At 35.8% G+C, this 16476-nt stretch overlaps 1 protein-coding gene and 1 pseudogene across 1 annotated transcript; both read right to left on the minus strand.

The window, feature by feature from the left end:
* LOC132862500 (erythroblast NAD(P)(+)--arginine ADP-ribosyltransferase-like) lies at positions 1-3704 on the minus strand. The gene is made up of 3 exons (XM_060894542.1): positions 3528-3704; positions 989-1082; positions 1-900 (listed from the first exon to the last, which is right to left on the minus strand). Exons 1-3 carry the CDS (start codon positions 3539-3541, stop codon positions 232-234), a joined length of 777 nt encoding a protein of 258 aa, XP_060750525.1. The 5' UTR covers positions 3542-3704; the 3' UTR covers positions 1-231.
* Positions 3705-11074: 7370 nt separating this feature from the next.
* On the minus strand, positions 11075-11831 carry LOC132857730 (ecto-ADP-ribosyltransferase 5-like; annotated as a pseudogene).
* Positions 11832-16476: the final 4645 nt, after the last annotated feature.

Below are 16476 nucleotides of genomic sequence, written 5' to 3' on the forward strand. Positions count from 1 at the left end.
TATGGTCCAGATGTCTTATAATTTCAAAAGCATTCAGACATTAAATTCCATTCAAACAAAAGCTCAGACAAAATGGTTAAAATTACAATGTTGTCATTATTATTAAGCAATTTTATAATGTAATAACAAATAATGTATATCCTTGACATCAATACATGCTTAGAACACATTGCATCATGGCCTTAAATTATCCAGTCATGTTAGTGGTTGTGCTATAATAACATCAACAGTTCAGTAGAGCTTTTTAACCAGCTTGCAGTTCATATTGCTAATAGCTTCCACACTCTTTAGAGTGTAAATGACTTCGCAGTTCATCTGGTTTTCTGTAATGTTTGTCATAGTAAATTTTTCAAAAGGTGGGACTAGCACCTCTTTCTCATCGGGTATCTTAGAAAGTTCGGCTATGTCTGCACCATAGCATGTGTTAATCTTAAAACAGGTTTTCCTGCCAAATTTTTGCAAGTCCTTGTTAAGTGAAGTCGATGCAAACTTGCCAAATCGCATTACATCATTAATCTCGGGTCTCTCAAAATCATCAGTGGTTCTACGGAAAACATTAACACAGCTCTTCACTTTATAAATTTGTACGGCACGTGTTAGCAAGAAATGAAAGGCTATGTAGTTGAAGTTTTGGGGGTAATCGTTTTTTCCTGAACTGACAGCATCATTTAATTTTGAATAAAGTTTTCCCAGTGGATCGGTGTAGACCTTTATTATTCTTATAAAATTATCCTCAATGTTTGAGTATTTATTCCAAGATTGTTGAAACTTTTTATTTTTATTTAACTCTTCCCCTAGGACCTCGTCTATTATCCGTTTGTAGGTTTCTTCAGCGCAGCCTATAAATTGGTCATCAACAGAATCCTTTGCCATGTCCAGTTTATAAGCAGGGTTTTTTTTCTATAAAATTAGAGGAGGGAAAAACATTATAAGAAAATTATTGCTAAGAAAATGTCTACTCAGTGCAGAACTTGAAAGAGAAACCCACCTGGTTGGACAAAACTGCTCCAGTGTTGTTGTTGATGATGACGATGATGATGGCAGTGGTGGTGAGGATGAAAACAACTTGCCTCATTGTTAATCTAAAATAAAAAGCATGTATAGAGAATATATACAAATTGTATACAAAGGACTATTCTACAAATGAGTGAGACATCAACTGAATTTATCATTGTGGAGATTATTGAGTAGTCCTAGTGCATTTTTTGTATATCTTTCTCTCACAGAAAAAAAAGGAGGCATGTCTCTGTTCTTTACGTAAACTCCAAACCTCTTGAAACATCTCCACTGCAGTCTGAATAGTGCTTAGGTTTGTATTTGTATTTGTATTTGACAACCTATCATTGTTGTTTACCGCCCTCCTGGTCCACTAGGTGACTTCCTGGAAGAAATGGACACACTGCTTAGTGTTTTCCCTTCCGATAGCTCCCCTCTGACGCTGCTTGGTGACTTCAACCTCCCCTCTGACAAGCTACAATCTTCTTCCCTCCTGTCTCTTCTCGACTCATTCACCCTTACACTCAACAGCTACATCCCCACACACAAAGGAGGCAATGTCCTGGACCTGGTTTTCACCCGTCCTTCTCCAGCTACAGACGTGACTGCTACCCCACTACACGTCTCTGATCATCACCTGGTATCCTTCACCATCACTCTCCCTACCCTACCTAAAACTACCTCTCACCCCCTCGCTCTTACCCGCCGCAACCTTCACTCTGTCTCCCCTTCTGTAGCTTCTGGCACTCTTTCTTCCCTTCCTGATCCTGAGTCTTTTTTCTCACTACCCTTGGACTCAGCCATGGATACTTTCCTCTCATCTCTTTCCTCAACTATGGACTTTCTCTGCCCTATGTTCACTAAACCCAAGAAAACGTCTTGTTCTGCTCCTTGGCTTTCAGATGTGCTGCACAACAATCGAAGAGAGCTATCCTCAGAGAGAAAGTGGAAGAAATCACAACTTGATGCAGATCTTGATTCTTACCGAACACTTCTTGCCAAGTTCTCCTCAGATGTGACTTCTGCCAAGACTTCCTTCTACAATAAAAGCTTGAAGCTTCCTCACATGACCCTCGGAAATTCCACAACATCATCTCTTCTCTGCTCAACCCCCAGCTCCACCTTCTTCATCCTCCCTGACTGCAGAAGACTTTGCTTCTTTCTACCAGGAGAAGACTGAGGAACTCTCCCGGACCTTCACTTCAGCCCCGACTGCACTTATATCTCAGAATATGGATTCCCCTACACCTTTGTTGTCGCATTTCTCAACTGTAGCAGCAAAAGAGATTTTGCAGCTCATCCAGTCTTGCAATCCTACCACATGCCCATTGGATCCACTCCCTTCCACTATGCTCCAGACCATCTCGCAAGACCTTCTGCCCTTCATTTCCACTATCGTCAATAGATCCATAGCATCTGGTCAGGTACCAACTACTTTCAAGAGAGCAAGGGTTATTCCCATCCTAAAGAAACCCGCTCTGGATCCATCAGACATCAGTAACTACAGACCTTTATCACTTCTCTCATTTCTTTCAAAAATTCTTGAACGCATTGTCTATAATCAACTGTCTGTCTATCTCTCACAGAACAACCTCCAAGACCCCAACCAGTCTGGCTTTAAAGCAGCTCATTCCACAGAGACAGCCCTTTTGGATGTCTCTGAGAAACTACATGCTGCGAGATCAGCCAAACTGTCATTTGTCCTTATCCTCCTTGACCTTTCAGCAGCGTTTGATACAGTCAACCACAAGACTCTCTTATCCACCCTCAGAAGTCTTGGGATTTGCGGATCAGCTTGGGAATGGTTTGCTTCCTACCTGGAAGGACGCTCATATCAGGTAACAGGGGAGTGACATCTGCTCCACGCAGATTCTCCACTGGTGTCCCACAGGGCTCAATACTTGGTCCTCTTCTTTTCTCCCTGTATACTCACTCTCTTGAAGTTATTTCCTCACATGGGTTCTCTTACCACTGCTATGCTGATGATACATAACTTATCTTCTCTTTCCCACCCTCAGATGCCACAGCTTCTGACCGGATCTCAGCACGTCTGGCAGAAATTTCATCATGGATGACTGCTCATCAGTTAAAGCTCAATCCTAGCAAAACTGAACTGCTGTTCATCCCAGGTGATTCATCCCCAGGTCATGATCTTGCTATATCCTTGCACAACGATCTGATCTCCCCTTCAGCCACAGCTCACAACCTTGGGGTAACCATGGACAGTCAACTGTCCTTTTCCTCTCATGTTGCTAATGCGACTCGCTCATGTCGTTTTTTTTACTTCTTCAGTCTCTTGTCATTTGTAGTCTGGATTACTGCAACGCACTGCTGGCAGGTCTACCTATGAACGCAATCCGTCCTCTGCAAATGATCCAAAATGCAGCTGCCCGGCTTGTTTCAACCTGCCAAAGTTCTCGCATACCACCCCGCTGCTGCGATCCCTCCACTGGCTTCCGGTAGCCGCACGCATCAGATTCAAAACACTGATGCTGGCCTACAAAGCCAAAAATGGACCAGCTCCCTCTTACCTCAAAGCCCTCATCACTCCTCGCACTGCACCCCGCACCCTCAGATCTACCAGCACTGCTCGACTGGTCCCACCATCTCTCAGGGTAAGAGGCAAGTATACTACAAGACTCTTCTCTGTTCTGGCACCAAGGTGGTGGAATGAACTTCCCCTAGAGGTCCGGACAGCTGAGTCACTGGGTATTTTCAAGCGGCGGTTGAAGAACTACTTATTCAGGAAACACTTCAACTAGCACTTCTTTCCTTATCTTTTGCATTTAAAAAAACAAAAAAAACAAACACAACCTTTGACACTTTTTCATTGTAACTTTGAACAAATGTTTTAAACTCATGGTATCTTAAGTATGTAACTTAGTGAGCCAGCATTAATGTATTCAATGCTAGAGATTTAAGCACTTATGTACGTCGCTCTGGATAAGGGCGTCTGCCAAATGCTGTAAATGTAAATGTATTTGCATCAATGCCCCAATGCGCACCCAACTCAACTGCCTGAAGAGAAAAAGATTTCTGCCTTTCTTTCTGATAACACAATGCATCATATCAACATGTACAATATTGAAAACCTCAGAAACAACCTCACATGGTTTGATAACACATTTTCTAGCTTGAATTATTCCAGTAACATAGTGAATAATGTTCTCATAATATCATAAATAATATAGTATTATGTCTTAAGTAAATGTACAGTATGCTTGAAGATCAGATAATATAATTATATCTATATAATTATATCTATATAATTATAATTATAGTGTGTCAGACCTTCAACTCATCACTATTTATACTCAACTACTTCCCTTTTTATTTACCATAAATGGAGTTGTTTTCTCCCCAAAATACAAGGTGTGCATTTTTGAAAGAAAGACAGAAAGACAAAAGTGATGATTTACAAACCTGAATTATTTAAATTGGATTAAGGTAAATAATATGAATAACTGGAGAAACTAGAGGAGAACGTTATATGTGTGTGTGTGTGTGTGTGTGTGTGTGTGTGTGTGTGTGTGTGTGTGTGTGTGTGTGTGTGTGAAACCACTTGCCAATGTTGTAAAGAATATTTTCTTCAATTCAGTAGTTTTCCATTTAAAAAGGCACACTTTTTTTTATTTTTTTGGTCATAACTTAAAAAAATCTGTGAAATCCTGAATGAACTGACTAGTAAGAAAAAACAGACTTTCCCAGATTAATGCATAAAAAAGTACAGCATTGATACTGTATATTTTCTACAGTATGTTCAATGCCACATCGGCAAAAATGTTTGACTCAGAAATTCAAAAGAGTGAAAGAAACAATAAGAAAACATGTTAGTGTGCACAGTATGTGTGTGTTTGTGTGTGTGTGTGTGTGTGTGTGTGTGTGTGTGTGTGTGCATGTGTGTGAAACCACTTGCCAATTTTTTTAGAGGACACAAAATAGCACTAAACTACACACTCTGCAAATTAAAAAAAAAAACGGCTGCAAAATCAGACATTTGTGTTATTTGTTAATAAAACAGCACTCAGATATATTTACTTATAAATTGGTTCAAATGGGAAAATATTCAGAGCTTGTATTGGACTGTAGATACAGCTTATATCTGGTGCTTCTAGTGTGAGAAAGTCTATTTTACTTGAATTAAAATGTGGTTATTATTTAATATTGATACCTTTTTGTCGTAGTTTGAAACTATGTTTTTGAACCAACATAATTTACACTGAATATTTAATACAGTAGAACTACACAATCTACTCAATCACTCACTCAAACACTCTTTGACCCATAGTAGATTTTTAACCTTAATGTAAAGCTTTAACAGTTGATCTTATGAGACAAAAAGCAAAAATAAAGTGTAACTTTGGAAATAAAAAAAACCTCTAAAATCCTGGAGGGATTTATCAGTAAGAAAAAGCCTAGAACTCATAATACATAAAGTAATTATATATTCTGCTCACTAGCATATGTTTAATCATCACATCCACAAACTTACATTGACTTACGATCTTTGAGCTGATAAAAAGAAACATTTCACAAATTTGGATTTCCAAAGTTGTAAGATTTACTATTGAAGCTTTACATTTGAGCGGAAAAAATATTGTCAAAATGTTGTCTCATCTTTTAGAAGGTGTGAAAACTGAAAAAAGCACTTGCATGTGTGTAAGTTTGTGGGTGTGAATTTGTGTGTGTGAGTTGTTCAGCATTGATACTGTATATTTTCTCAGCCAAAATACATGTTCAATGCCACCTCAGCAAAAATGTTTGACTCAGAATGTGTGAAAGAAACTTAATGAGAAAACATGTTAGAGTGCACAGTATGTGTGTGTGTGTGTGTGTGCGCACCTATTCAGAGCTGTGAGGGACTGAACACAAACACAAGAGAAGTCAATGGTGTGCCAACAGAATCACTATTTATTATCACAGTACAATAAATAAATTAGGCAGCAACAAAGGGGTGAAAGCTCAACACCATCAATGAAAGGTGACTTTGTCCTTTTTTGCTGCGATGTTGAAGGCCGATTTCCAATGAGGTCTCTAGTGGCAGGGCTGGACCCAGGAGACTGTCAGTGTGCAGCAGGTTCAGGGAGGCTTCCTCTTCTTCCTCACTGTTTTCCCTGTGTGGGAGAGCAGAGAACATGTATTGTATTCTGCTGCCTAAGGCCCCTTACCTCTGTGGAAGTGCTGCACCATGTGGTCTCCAGCTGTCCAGGAAGGGAAGGCTGAAATCTGGGTTTTTGAGAACTAGGCTCCCTGTGAGGGCTTTTTCCAGCTGCTGGAAGGCCTGTTCTGTCTCCTTCATCAATTGCACCCAGTTGTCCTTTTTTGTGTGTGAGTGAATCCACTTGGCAATTTTGTAAAGGATATTTTCTTCAATTCAAGTAGTTTTACATTTAAACAGCATACTGCACATTTTGAAACGAAAAAGCAAAATCAATCATTTTTTGGCCATAACAAAAAATTATGTGAAATCTTGAATGAACTGACTAGTAAGAAAAAAACATAGACTATCCTATATTAAAGGTGGGGTCTCCGATTTTTGAGAAAGTCGGGCCAAAAACTAAACAAAAATCAAAACAAACGTCTAGCCATTGAGTAGTAAGGGGCAGATCTTGTCAATATGAAGTGGAGAGGGTGTTCAGTGCGCATGTGTGACATTAGCAGAAAGCGGTTTTAACATTGACATGGAGGATAAAAACAAAGAAAGAAAGCAAAGAAAGGCTTACGATAAGACAAGAAGTAGGACGTGTTAATATAGGATCAGCTTTGCAGCGCTGGAGAGAACTGAAGGAGCAGGAAGTTGGTCACATATTCACAGATTGGAGTTTCCCGTGTCAATAACTCCTGAGCTAAACGCTGTTACTACACAAATAACACCTCTTTTCTATCGTAGTAATGTAGAGACGCAGCTACAACCGCGTTTTGTGTAGTAACAGTGTTTAGCTCAGGAGTTATTGACTCGGGAAACTCCAATCTGTGAATATGTGACCAACTTTACTTAAGACGCCGAGGCGCTTTTTTCCTTCTCGATAGGTGAGTAACGTTGGTTTTGCTTTGTTACACAGAACTAATATATGTCTTTGTCCTTTACATGATTATGCATGTGTCATTTTTGCTTGTTTGTTTATCTGAAATCGTATTGTTCTTCCCTTCAGCTATGATAAAGACACATTTCTTTCCAGTTGTTGCCTGGGTTACATATGTGTGTGTGTTTGGTCGGAGCTATCAATACAGGGGTGCGACCCATTTGGGTTAGTGGCGTGTTTGTTTTGGTGATTTCAAATGTCAACATTGGCTTTCAAAAATCTGAGACCCCACCTTTAATGTACAGCATTGATACTGTATATTTTCTACATATGTTCAATGCCACATCGGCAAAAATGTTTGACTAAGAAATTCAAAAGTGTGAAAGAAACTTAATAAGAAAACATGTTAGAGTGCACAGTGTGTGTGTGTGTGTGTGTGTGTGTGTGTGTGTGTGTGTGTGTGTGTGTGTGTGTGTGTGTGAGTGAATCACTTGCCAATTTTGTAAATTATATTTTCTTCAATTCAACAACAATTCCTTATCTATAACAATTCCTTATCTTTTAACAACAATTCCTTATCTCTAAGCAACAATTTTTGATCTTTAAAAAATTCCTTATCTATAAACAACAATTCCTTATTCCTTATATATGATAAACTTAATTACTTATATACAGTTTGTTATGTACAGACAAAAAGTCATTATCTGTAGACAACAATTCTTTATCTATAGACATCAACAAAGATTTCCCAAAGATATTTTAAGAATGCATTTGGAGATATTACAAAAATATGTCTACATATAAAATATGTCTACATATTAATTATTCATACAAAATTCTTCAGAACACTAATACACTAGTACATACGGCAGGAAAATTAAGATTTTCGCAGTGCACTGCTTTAGCGCCGCCCGGTGGTTCAATAGAGAAGTGCTGCTCTGAGGTACTGTAAGATATAACAGGAGATATAACATCTCCTCTCAGATGTTCCTCAACGCTACAGTTTGTCTCAATGCGAATATTATTATTTTTTATTTTTTTTTACTTTTAACAATACTTTTACATTTTTTATTAATTTAAGCATGTTTTTACATGTTTGTGCACAAACATAAGTATAATTATCTACAATTTCTTACAAATTTTCACAGTTCATAACTTCATAATTCATCACATGCAAATCGATCTATTTAGTTATCTAAATCTCAGACACAAATTTATATTCTATAAAAGTGACCCTTTTTATAGTAATTTTCTTTTGATTGTATAGAACATGACAAATGTTTTTAAGTATAGACTTTAGGAAATGTGTAAAAATGGACAATCAAGTGTGACTTTTCTGTTTCCATGCAAAATATAGCTACAAAATAAATCCACTGTATACATACAAATGTGCAAATTCATTTTCTTTGTAAAACTACGGTGGCCGAGAAGTCCAAAACAAATTAACAAATCCGAAAAAAAAATTAACAAATCCGAAAACACAAAAAGTCAGACAACCCGGAAGAGGGAGGTATAGTTTGTGAATGGAAACTTACCGATCATCGGACGAGACACCTTTCATTCACCTGTATATCTTGAATGACAGGTGTCTTGTCCAATGATCGGTAAGTTTCCATTCATTTACATTTACATTTACATTTATGGCATTTAGCAGACACCCTTATCCAGAGTGACTTACAACTGAGCAACTGAGGGTTAAGGGCCTTGCTCAAGGGCCCAGCAGTGGCAGCTTGGTGGACGTGGGGTTCAAACCCATGACCTTCCGATCAGTAGCCCAACACCTTAACCACTGAGCTACCACATCCCCCATTCACAAACTATACCAACCTCTTCCGGGTTGTCTGAATCGGTGCACGAAACACGTTAACAAATCCGAAAACACAACGACAATTCAGACAACCCGGAAGAGGTTGGTATAGTTTGTGATTGGAACACGTACCAATCATTGGACAAGACACCTGTCACTCAAGGTATACATGAAGTTCAACAGTCTGCTGCAGGGAAAAGTTGGAATGGATGGATGGAATGGGTTATTGTGGATTAATTCTGTTATTTTCTTATATTTAAACGGAGAACTTTACACATTACACATAAGATTCCATACCTGTATATCTTGAGTGACAGGTGTCTTGTCCAATGATCGGTAAGTTTCCATTCAAAAACGATACACTACCGTTTCCAGGTTGTCTGACTTGTCGTTGTGTTTTCGGATTTGTTAATGTTGTTTTCTGATTTGTTAATGTGTTTTGCACTTCTCGACCACCGTATAAAACAGATTTTTTTCCCAGTAAACCTGTATATAATGTATAAAAAAAAACACAATACACAACTGAATTCAGGTTAACAAAACTGACATGCTTGTATGGTAAATGAAGATGTTCAGGGTTGACTGCTATGATAAAAAAAAAACAAAAAAAAAAACAATCAGCTCACACAGTGACAAAAAAAAAAAAACATTTTGCATGAAGAATTCAATATTTTGTCCAGAAAAACAGAACAATTGTCAAAATAATAAAGTTAAAAAAAGATATTTTTAGAGAAAAATAAAAAAAAGTAAAGTAAAATAAAATAGAATAAAATATTGTAATTGGCTGTAAAAAAAATAAGGAAAAATAAATAGCTAAATAATAATAATAATAATAATAATAATAATAATAATAATAATAATAATAATAATAATAATAATAATGTTATTTGAATATAATATGACTGTTTATTAATAAAATATCTGAATTCTAAAATATCTGAATTCATTGTGTTTTGCAGACTTTTATTTTGTCAGCCATTATTCATTTTGCATGAAGAATTCAATATTTTGGGTGAGTCACTAAATTTTGCAGACATGATGTAGAGTTGTGATGTCCAATAAAACAGAAAAATAGAGTCAAAATAAATAGCTAAAATAAATAAACATAAAAATAAAAAATAAAAATTAAATAAATAAATAAATAATAATAATAATAATAATAATAATAATAATAATAATAATAATAAAATAATGATAATAATAATAATAATAATAATAATAATAATAATAATAATAATAATAATAATAATAATAATACAGTTACTTGAATATAATGTGATTGTTTATGAATAAAATATCTGAATTCATTGTGTTTTTGGGACTTTTATTTTGCCAGCCATTGTTCAGTAATTGATTTATATTTAGCCCTTACTTCATTTCTTTGTGTTTCTTTTCCTGTATTGTCTCGTTTGTTGCTCTTAATGTTTTTGTTTTGCTTCTTTGTGTTAGAATGATTTGTGTTAAATATTACTCTATGGCACGTTTGCTGAATCTATTTATGGTTATATTTTTATTATTATTTGGTCTCCCTGTCAGTTTTATTTTGTCTCTTTTTTCTTTTTCATCTTCTTTAAACCAACTCCTATAATCATCAATCAAAAACAAAGACCATTATATCTGTCCATCCATCCATCCATCCATCCATCCATCCATCTATCTATTAATAAGTGAACAATCATCTAAACTCTTTATATTATATGTACATACCATAACATGTAGAATCTTTTAGACTGAGGTTTGCTCCTATCACAAAACCTATGCTTTGTGTATTGTCCTAATGTAAGCGTAACACCGTTTGGACATTAATTTGTGTGTAAATGTTATTCTACAGAAATGTTATTCTGTTGTTGTTTTGTTTGTTGTTTTGTGTCTCATCCCTTTTTTATGTAGCCACCACTGCAATAAATAAATATTTATTTATTTGTTTGTTTGATTATTTATTTATTTATAATATTCTTGGGACTATAATAGCAACACTTTCAAAAAAACACAAATTTTTATTTATGAACCTCGAACATATGGTCCAGATGTCTTTTAATTTCAAAAGCATTCAGACATTAAATTCCATTCAAACAAAAGCTCAGACAAAATGGTTAAAATTACAATGTTGTTATTATTATTAAGCAATTTTATAATGTAATAACAAATAATGTATATCACTGACATCAATACATGCTTAGAACACATTGCATCATGGCCTTAAATTATCCAGTCATGTTAGTGGTTGTGCTATAAAAACATCAACAGTTCAGTAGAGCTTTTTAAGCAGTTAGCAGTTCATACAGCTAAAAGTTCCTGCACTTTAGTTTAGAGTGTAAAGGAATTCGCAGTTCATCTGGTTTTCTGTAATGTTTGTGATAGTAAATTTTTCATAAGGTGGGACTAGCACCTCTTCCTCATCAGTTATCTTAAAAATTTTGGATATGTTTGAACCAAAGCATGTGTTAAACAGGATTTAGTTCCAAATTTTTTGTGCATGTCATGTTTTACTGAAGTTGATGCAAACCTGCCAAATCGCATTACATCATTAATATCGGGTCTCTCAAAACTAACAGTGGTTCTAAGGAAAACATTAACACAGCTCTGCACTTTATGAATTTGTACGGCACGTGTTAGCAAGAAATGAAAGGCTATGTAGTTGAAGTTTTGGGGGTAATAATTTTTTCCTGAACTGACAGCATCATTTAATTTTGAATAAAGTTTTCCCAGTGGATCGGTGTAGACCTTTAGTATTCTTATAAAATTATCCTTAACGTTTGAGTATTTATTCTAAGATTGTTAAAACTTTTTATTTTTATTTAACTCTTTCTTTAGGACCTTGTCTATTATCCGTTTGTAGGTTTCTTCAGCGCATCCTATAAATTGGTCATCAACAGAATCCTTTGCCATGTCCAGTTTATAAGCAGGGTTTTTTTTTCTATAAAATTAGAGGAGGGAAAAACATTATAAGAAAATTACTGATAAGAAAATGTCTACTCAGTGCAGAACTTGAAAGAGAAACCCATTGTTGGGAAACCCATTGGCTCCAGTGTTGATGGTGACGATGATGATGGCAGTGGTGGTGAGGATGAAAACAGCTTGCTTCATTGTTAATCTAAAATAAAAAGCATATATAGAGAATATATACAAATTGTATACAAATGACTATTCTACAAATGAGTGAGACATCAACTAACTGAATTTATCAGTGTGGAGATTATTGAGTAGTCCTAGTGCATTTTTTGTACATCTTTCTCACACAGAAAAAAGGAGGCATGTCTCTGTTCTTTCCGTAAACTCCAAACCTCTTGCAACATCTCCACTACAGTCTGAATAGTGCTTAGGTTTGTATTTGCATCAATGCGCCAATGCGCACGCAACTCATCTGCCTGAAGAGAAAAAGTTTTCTGCCTTTCTTTCTGATAACACAATGCATCATATCAACATGAAAAAAAATATTGAAAACCTCAGAAACAACCTCACATGGTTTGATAACACATTTTCTAGCTTGAATTATTCCAGTAGCATAGTGAATAATGTTCTCATAATATCATAAACAATACAGTATTATGTTTTAAGTTAATGTACAGTATGCTTGAAGATCAGATCATTTCCTGGACGATCATAATACTCACAGATCTGATGCGCTCAAGGCTTCTTAAATATATATAACAAGGAGGTGCTCAAACCAACAGTGTGTCAGACCTTCAACTTATCGCTATTTATACTCAACTACTTCCCTTTTTAATTACCATGAATGGAGTTGTTTTCTCCCCAAAATACAAGGTGTGCATTTTTGAAATAAAGATAGAAAGAAAGACAGAAAGACTAAAGTGATGATTTACAAACCTGAATTATTTCAATTGTATTAAGCCTGTAAAACCTAAATATTGAAAAAAATAAGCAAAAACACCTCTCATATATTGTTTTAGGAGGCCTCTGATGTACAGTAGAAATTAAAGATTTTTCACATTTTAGTAAGTTTTTAGGGAAATGTAATATTGCAACGTTGGGCTCTGCTAGGAGCAGAATTTCTGTATTTGTACTCACTTTGTCTGAACAGATATACAGAGCATTTAAGCATTCATTTGCAGGGTTGATTTCTTACTTTGCCCCAACAGTATATATCATGAGTAATAATCACACAATTAATATAAATATTGAAAAAATATATTTAAAACATGGGGCAAAGTGTGTTTCTTTGGTTGGGGCTTGATGTCCACATCCTCAATGGCTGGGCAGTCAATGGGTTGGTGGTTTTCTTTGTCCATTGCACCTGCATCTTCATTCTCTGAATCACTTGCATCAGGGTCATTTGAGTCAAAAAAATTTCAAAATCGCTCTCTCCATTTTTGGACTGCAGCAATCGCATCCTGCACAGTTAATAGCTGGCCTTTCTGCACTGGTGGCATTCTGAAATGGAAAAAGTAAAAATAAATAAATTAGTGAATAACATACAGTATGGGTCTTATATTGTAGTAGATAAACTGAAAGAATAGACTAAGACTAACTGAAAGATAGATCTAAGTATTATATATCAAAGTATTATCAGTTCAATGCAAATGCTAATCAAAATTCCAGTACTACATTCAAACAATACTCTCTGGATGACCTATTATGCTATCTGCTTATCATACTAAAGGGAATACACGCATCCCCCCATATCACAGTTCATATTCAAGACCATTTACACCTGTCCCTGAACAATGCAAGAGGAATCACCATAAAAAATGCAGAACATTCAGAGCCTTCTTTTCTATATCCTAATGTTATAAACTGCTACTTGGGCAACACTCAAATCTCAGGATCGTTTAGACGTTAAATAACAAACAAAAAACTACAGAGATACAGGGAGTTTCAGATACTGCTCTATATGATGGAGTTTCAAATACCACATAAAACTTATTCTTGTGTTTAATTATGTTCTAATCTAAACTATGACCAAATTTAACAGAAAAGCACATTTAGAAATGAGTTACAGTGAATTATCTAAGTTTAAATTTCAATTTGTGACCTTGTGAGAAATGCAGTGTCCTTATGTAATGTGTAAGGTGCACAGGCTATTTTGACTACCACTCTGGCCCAACGTTGTACAATTACAACATGGACATAAATCAAACTTTATTAATGTTTTCCAAAATAACTAAATATGTATGTGTTCTAGACATTGTAATAAACACAGAAAAAAATATCTGAGTGTGGTAAGATGGCCGGTGCAGTGGCTAACTGGCAGCAAAAGTGGCAAAACTCTAGAAAAGTCCAAGGAAAAGTCTCTTTATTTAGGTGAGCCACCATCTTTCGAGAATCAAGAATTTTGATTCTCCATTGAGAATCAAAATTTAACAAAAAAAAATGAATAAATAAACTATTCAAAGTACAACTCACTTAACAAATAAATAAATGGTTGGCTACTGTTCCAACAAACACCCCTCTCTCTTCTGCAACATTTCCTTTGTTGTCTTATAATCCTGGTCCCCTCCCTTCATATTCAAACGGAACAATCATAACACTCCATTTGTTAGCAACACTATATTTTACACTTCACAGAGCTTTTCACTTTACAAGTCACACCAAAATAAAGTCTCTGTGTAATCAAAGGCATTGTCCTTTAATAAATCAACAAAATATCTACATACAAGGCATTTTAATCCTTGCTTGCTTGATTAGGCGACTCCTCCCCTTCAGGATGCTTTAAAACTAGCTTCCTGTTCATGGGCCACTCCCTCTTAGGCCTTTCCAGAACCAGTAAGACAAAAACATTCACATTAATATACAAACATTTATTGATTTTTCCTTACTTTGTATGTTTCTTGTTGCTAGCAGTCACCATGGAATGTGCACCTTTCATGTGACTGCTTCAAAAGTAAAACAAGCACAAAATAAAGAACTTACCAAACTGTCTTGTGTATTTACTGTATTTAGCTTGAACTGTGTGTGCCACACCACAGTGAGGAATTTTACTTACTTGAATCTTGACAAATCCAGCAATGGATAAGCCCAGCTATAACCCTTGTTTCTGGGGTTCTACTGCTATAATAATGTAGGACCTGGCAGGGTCATAATGTAGGATGTGATGAACATATGTACAGTATATGAACTGTAGTTCTGTAAAAAAAAAAAAACTAGAGGAAACGGTTATAGCATTTGTGTGTGTATGTATGTGTGTGAAACAAAAATGTTTGACTATGAAATTGAAAAGTGTGATAAACAAGAAGAAAAAAATGTTAGCATGCACAGTGTGTGTGTGTGTGTGTGTGTGTGTGTGTGTGTGTGTGTGTGTGTGTGTGTGAAACCACTTGCCAATTTTTTTAGAGGACACAAAATAGCACAAACTTCACACTCTGTAAACTGGAAAAAAAAATCAGACATTTGTGTTATTTGTTAATAAAAAAGCACTCATATTTTATTTAAAAATGGGGGAAAAATATTCAGAGCATGTATTGGACTGTAGATACAGTTTATATCTGGTGCTTCTAGTGTGAGAAAGTCTATTTTACTTGAATTAAAATGTGGTTATTTAATATTGCTACCTTTTTATATCGCAGTTTGAAACTGTGTTTGAACCAACATAATTTACACTGAATATTTAATACAGTAGAACTACACAATCTACTCAATCACTCACTCAAACACTCTTTGACCCATAGTAGATTTTTAACCTTAATGTAAAGCTTTAACAGTTGATCTTATGAGACAAAAAGCAAAAATAAAGCGTAACTTTGGAAATAAAAAAATACTCTAAAATCCTGGAGGGATTTATCAGTAAGAAAAAGCCTAGAACTCATAATACCTAAAGTAATTATATGTTCTGCTCACTAGCATATGTTTAAACATCACATCCACAAACTTACATTGACTCTTTGTTTTTACTTCAGTTTGACTTGCGATCTTTGAGCTGATAAAAAGAAACATTTCACAAATTTGGATTTCCAAAGTTATTTACTTTTGCTTTTTATCTTGTAAGATTTACTATTGAAGCTTTACATTTGAACAGAAAATATATTGTCAAAATGTTGTCATCTTTTAGAAGGTGTGAAAATAGAAAAAAAGCACTTGCATGTGTGTAAGTTTGTGGGTGTGAATTTTCTCAGCATTGATACTGTATATTTTCTCAGACAAAATACATGTTCAATGCAACATCAGCAAAAATGTTGACTCAGATGTTGAAGGACGATTTCCAATAAGGTGTCTAGTGGCAGGGCTGGACCCAGGAGACTGGCAGCGTGTAGCAGGTTCAGGAAGGCTTCCTCTTCTTCCTCAGTGGTTTCCCTGTGTGGGAGAGCAGAGAACATGCATTATATTCTGCACCCTAAGGCCCCTTACCTCTGTGCACCATGTGGACTCCGTCTGTCCAGGAAGGGGAGGCTGAAATCTGGGTTTTGGAGAACTAGGCTCCCTGTGAGGGCTTGGTCCAGTTGTTGGAAGGCCTGTTCTGTCTCCTCCATCAATTGCACCTGGTTGTCCTTTTTTTGTGTGTTAGTGAAGCCAATTTTTTAAAAGGAGTTTTTCTAAATGACGCCTGAGATAGGCACAGGCTCCCCGTGACCCGAGGTAGTTCGGATAAGCAGTAGAAAATGAATGAGTGAGTAAACCTGTATATAATGTATAAAAAAAAAACACAATACACAACTGAATTCAGGTTGACAAAACTGACATGCTTTTATGGTAAAG

This window comes from Tachysurus vachellii, chromosome 2 (assembly GCF_030014155.1).
Source record: "Tachysurus vachellii isolate PV-2020 chromosome 2, HZAU_Pvac_v1, whole genome shotgun sequence".
NCBI lineage: Eukaryota > Metazoa > Chordata > Actinopteri > Siluriformes > Bagridae > Tachysurus > Tachysurus vachellii.

What these genes read in the sequence shown, in the direction of transcription:
- LOC132862500 (XM_060894542.1), bottom strand. An exon ending in GAGCAGTTTTGTCCAACCAG is followed by an intron (nt 901 to 988) that starts GTGGGTTTCTCT and finishes CTAATTTTATAG; the next exon opens with AAAAAAAACCCTGCTTATAA.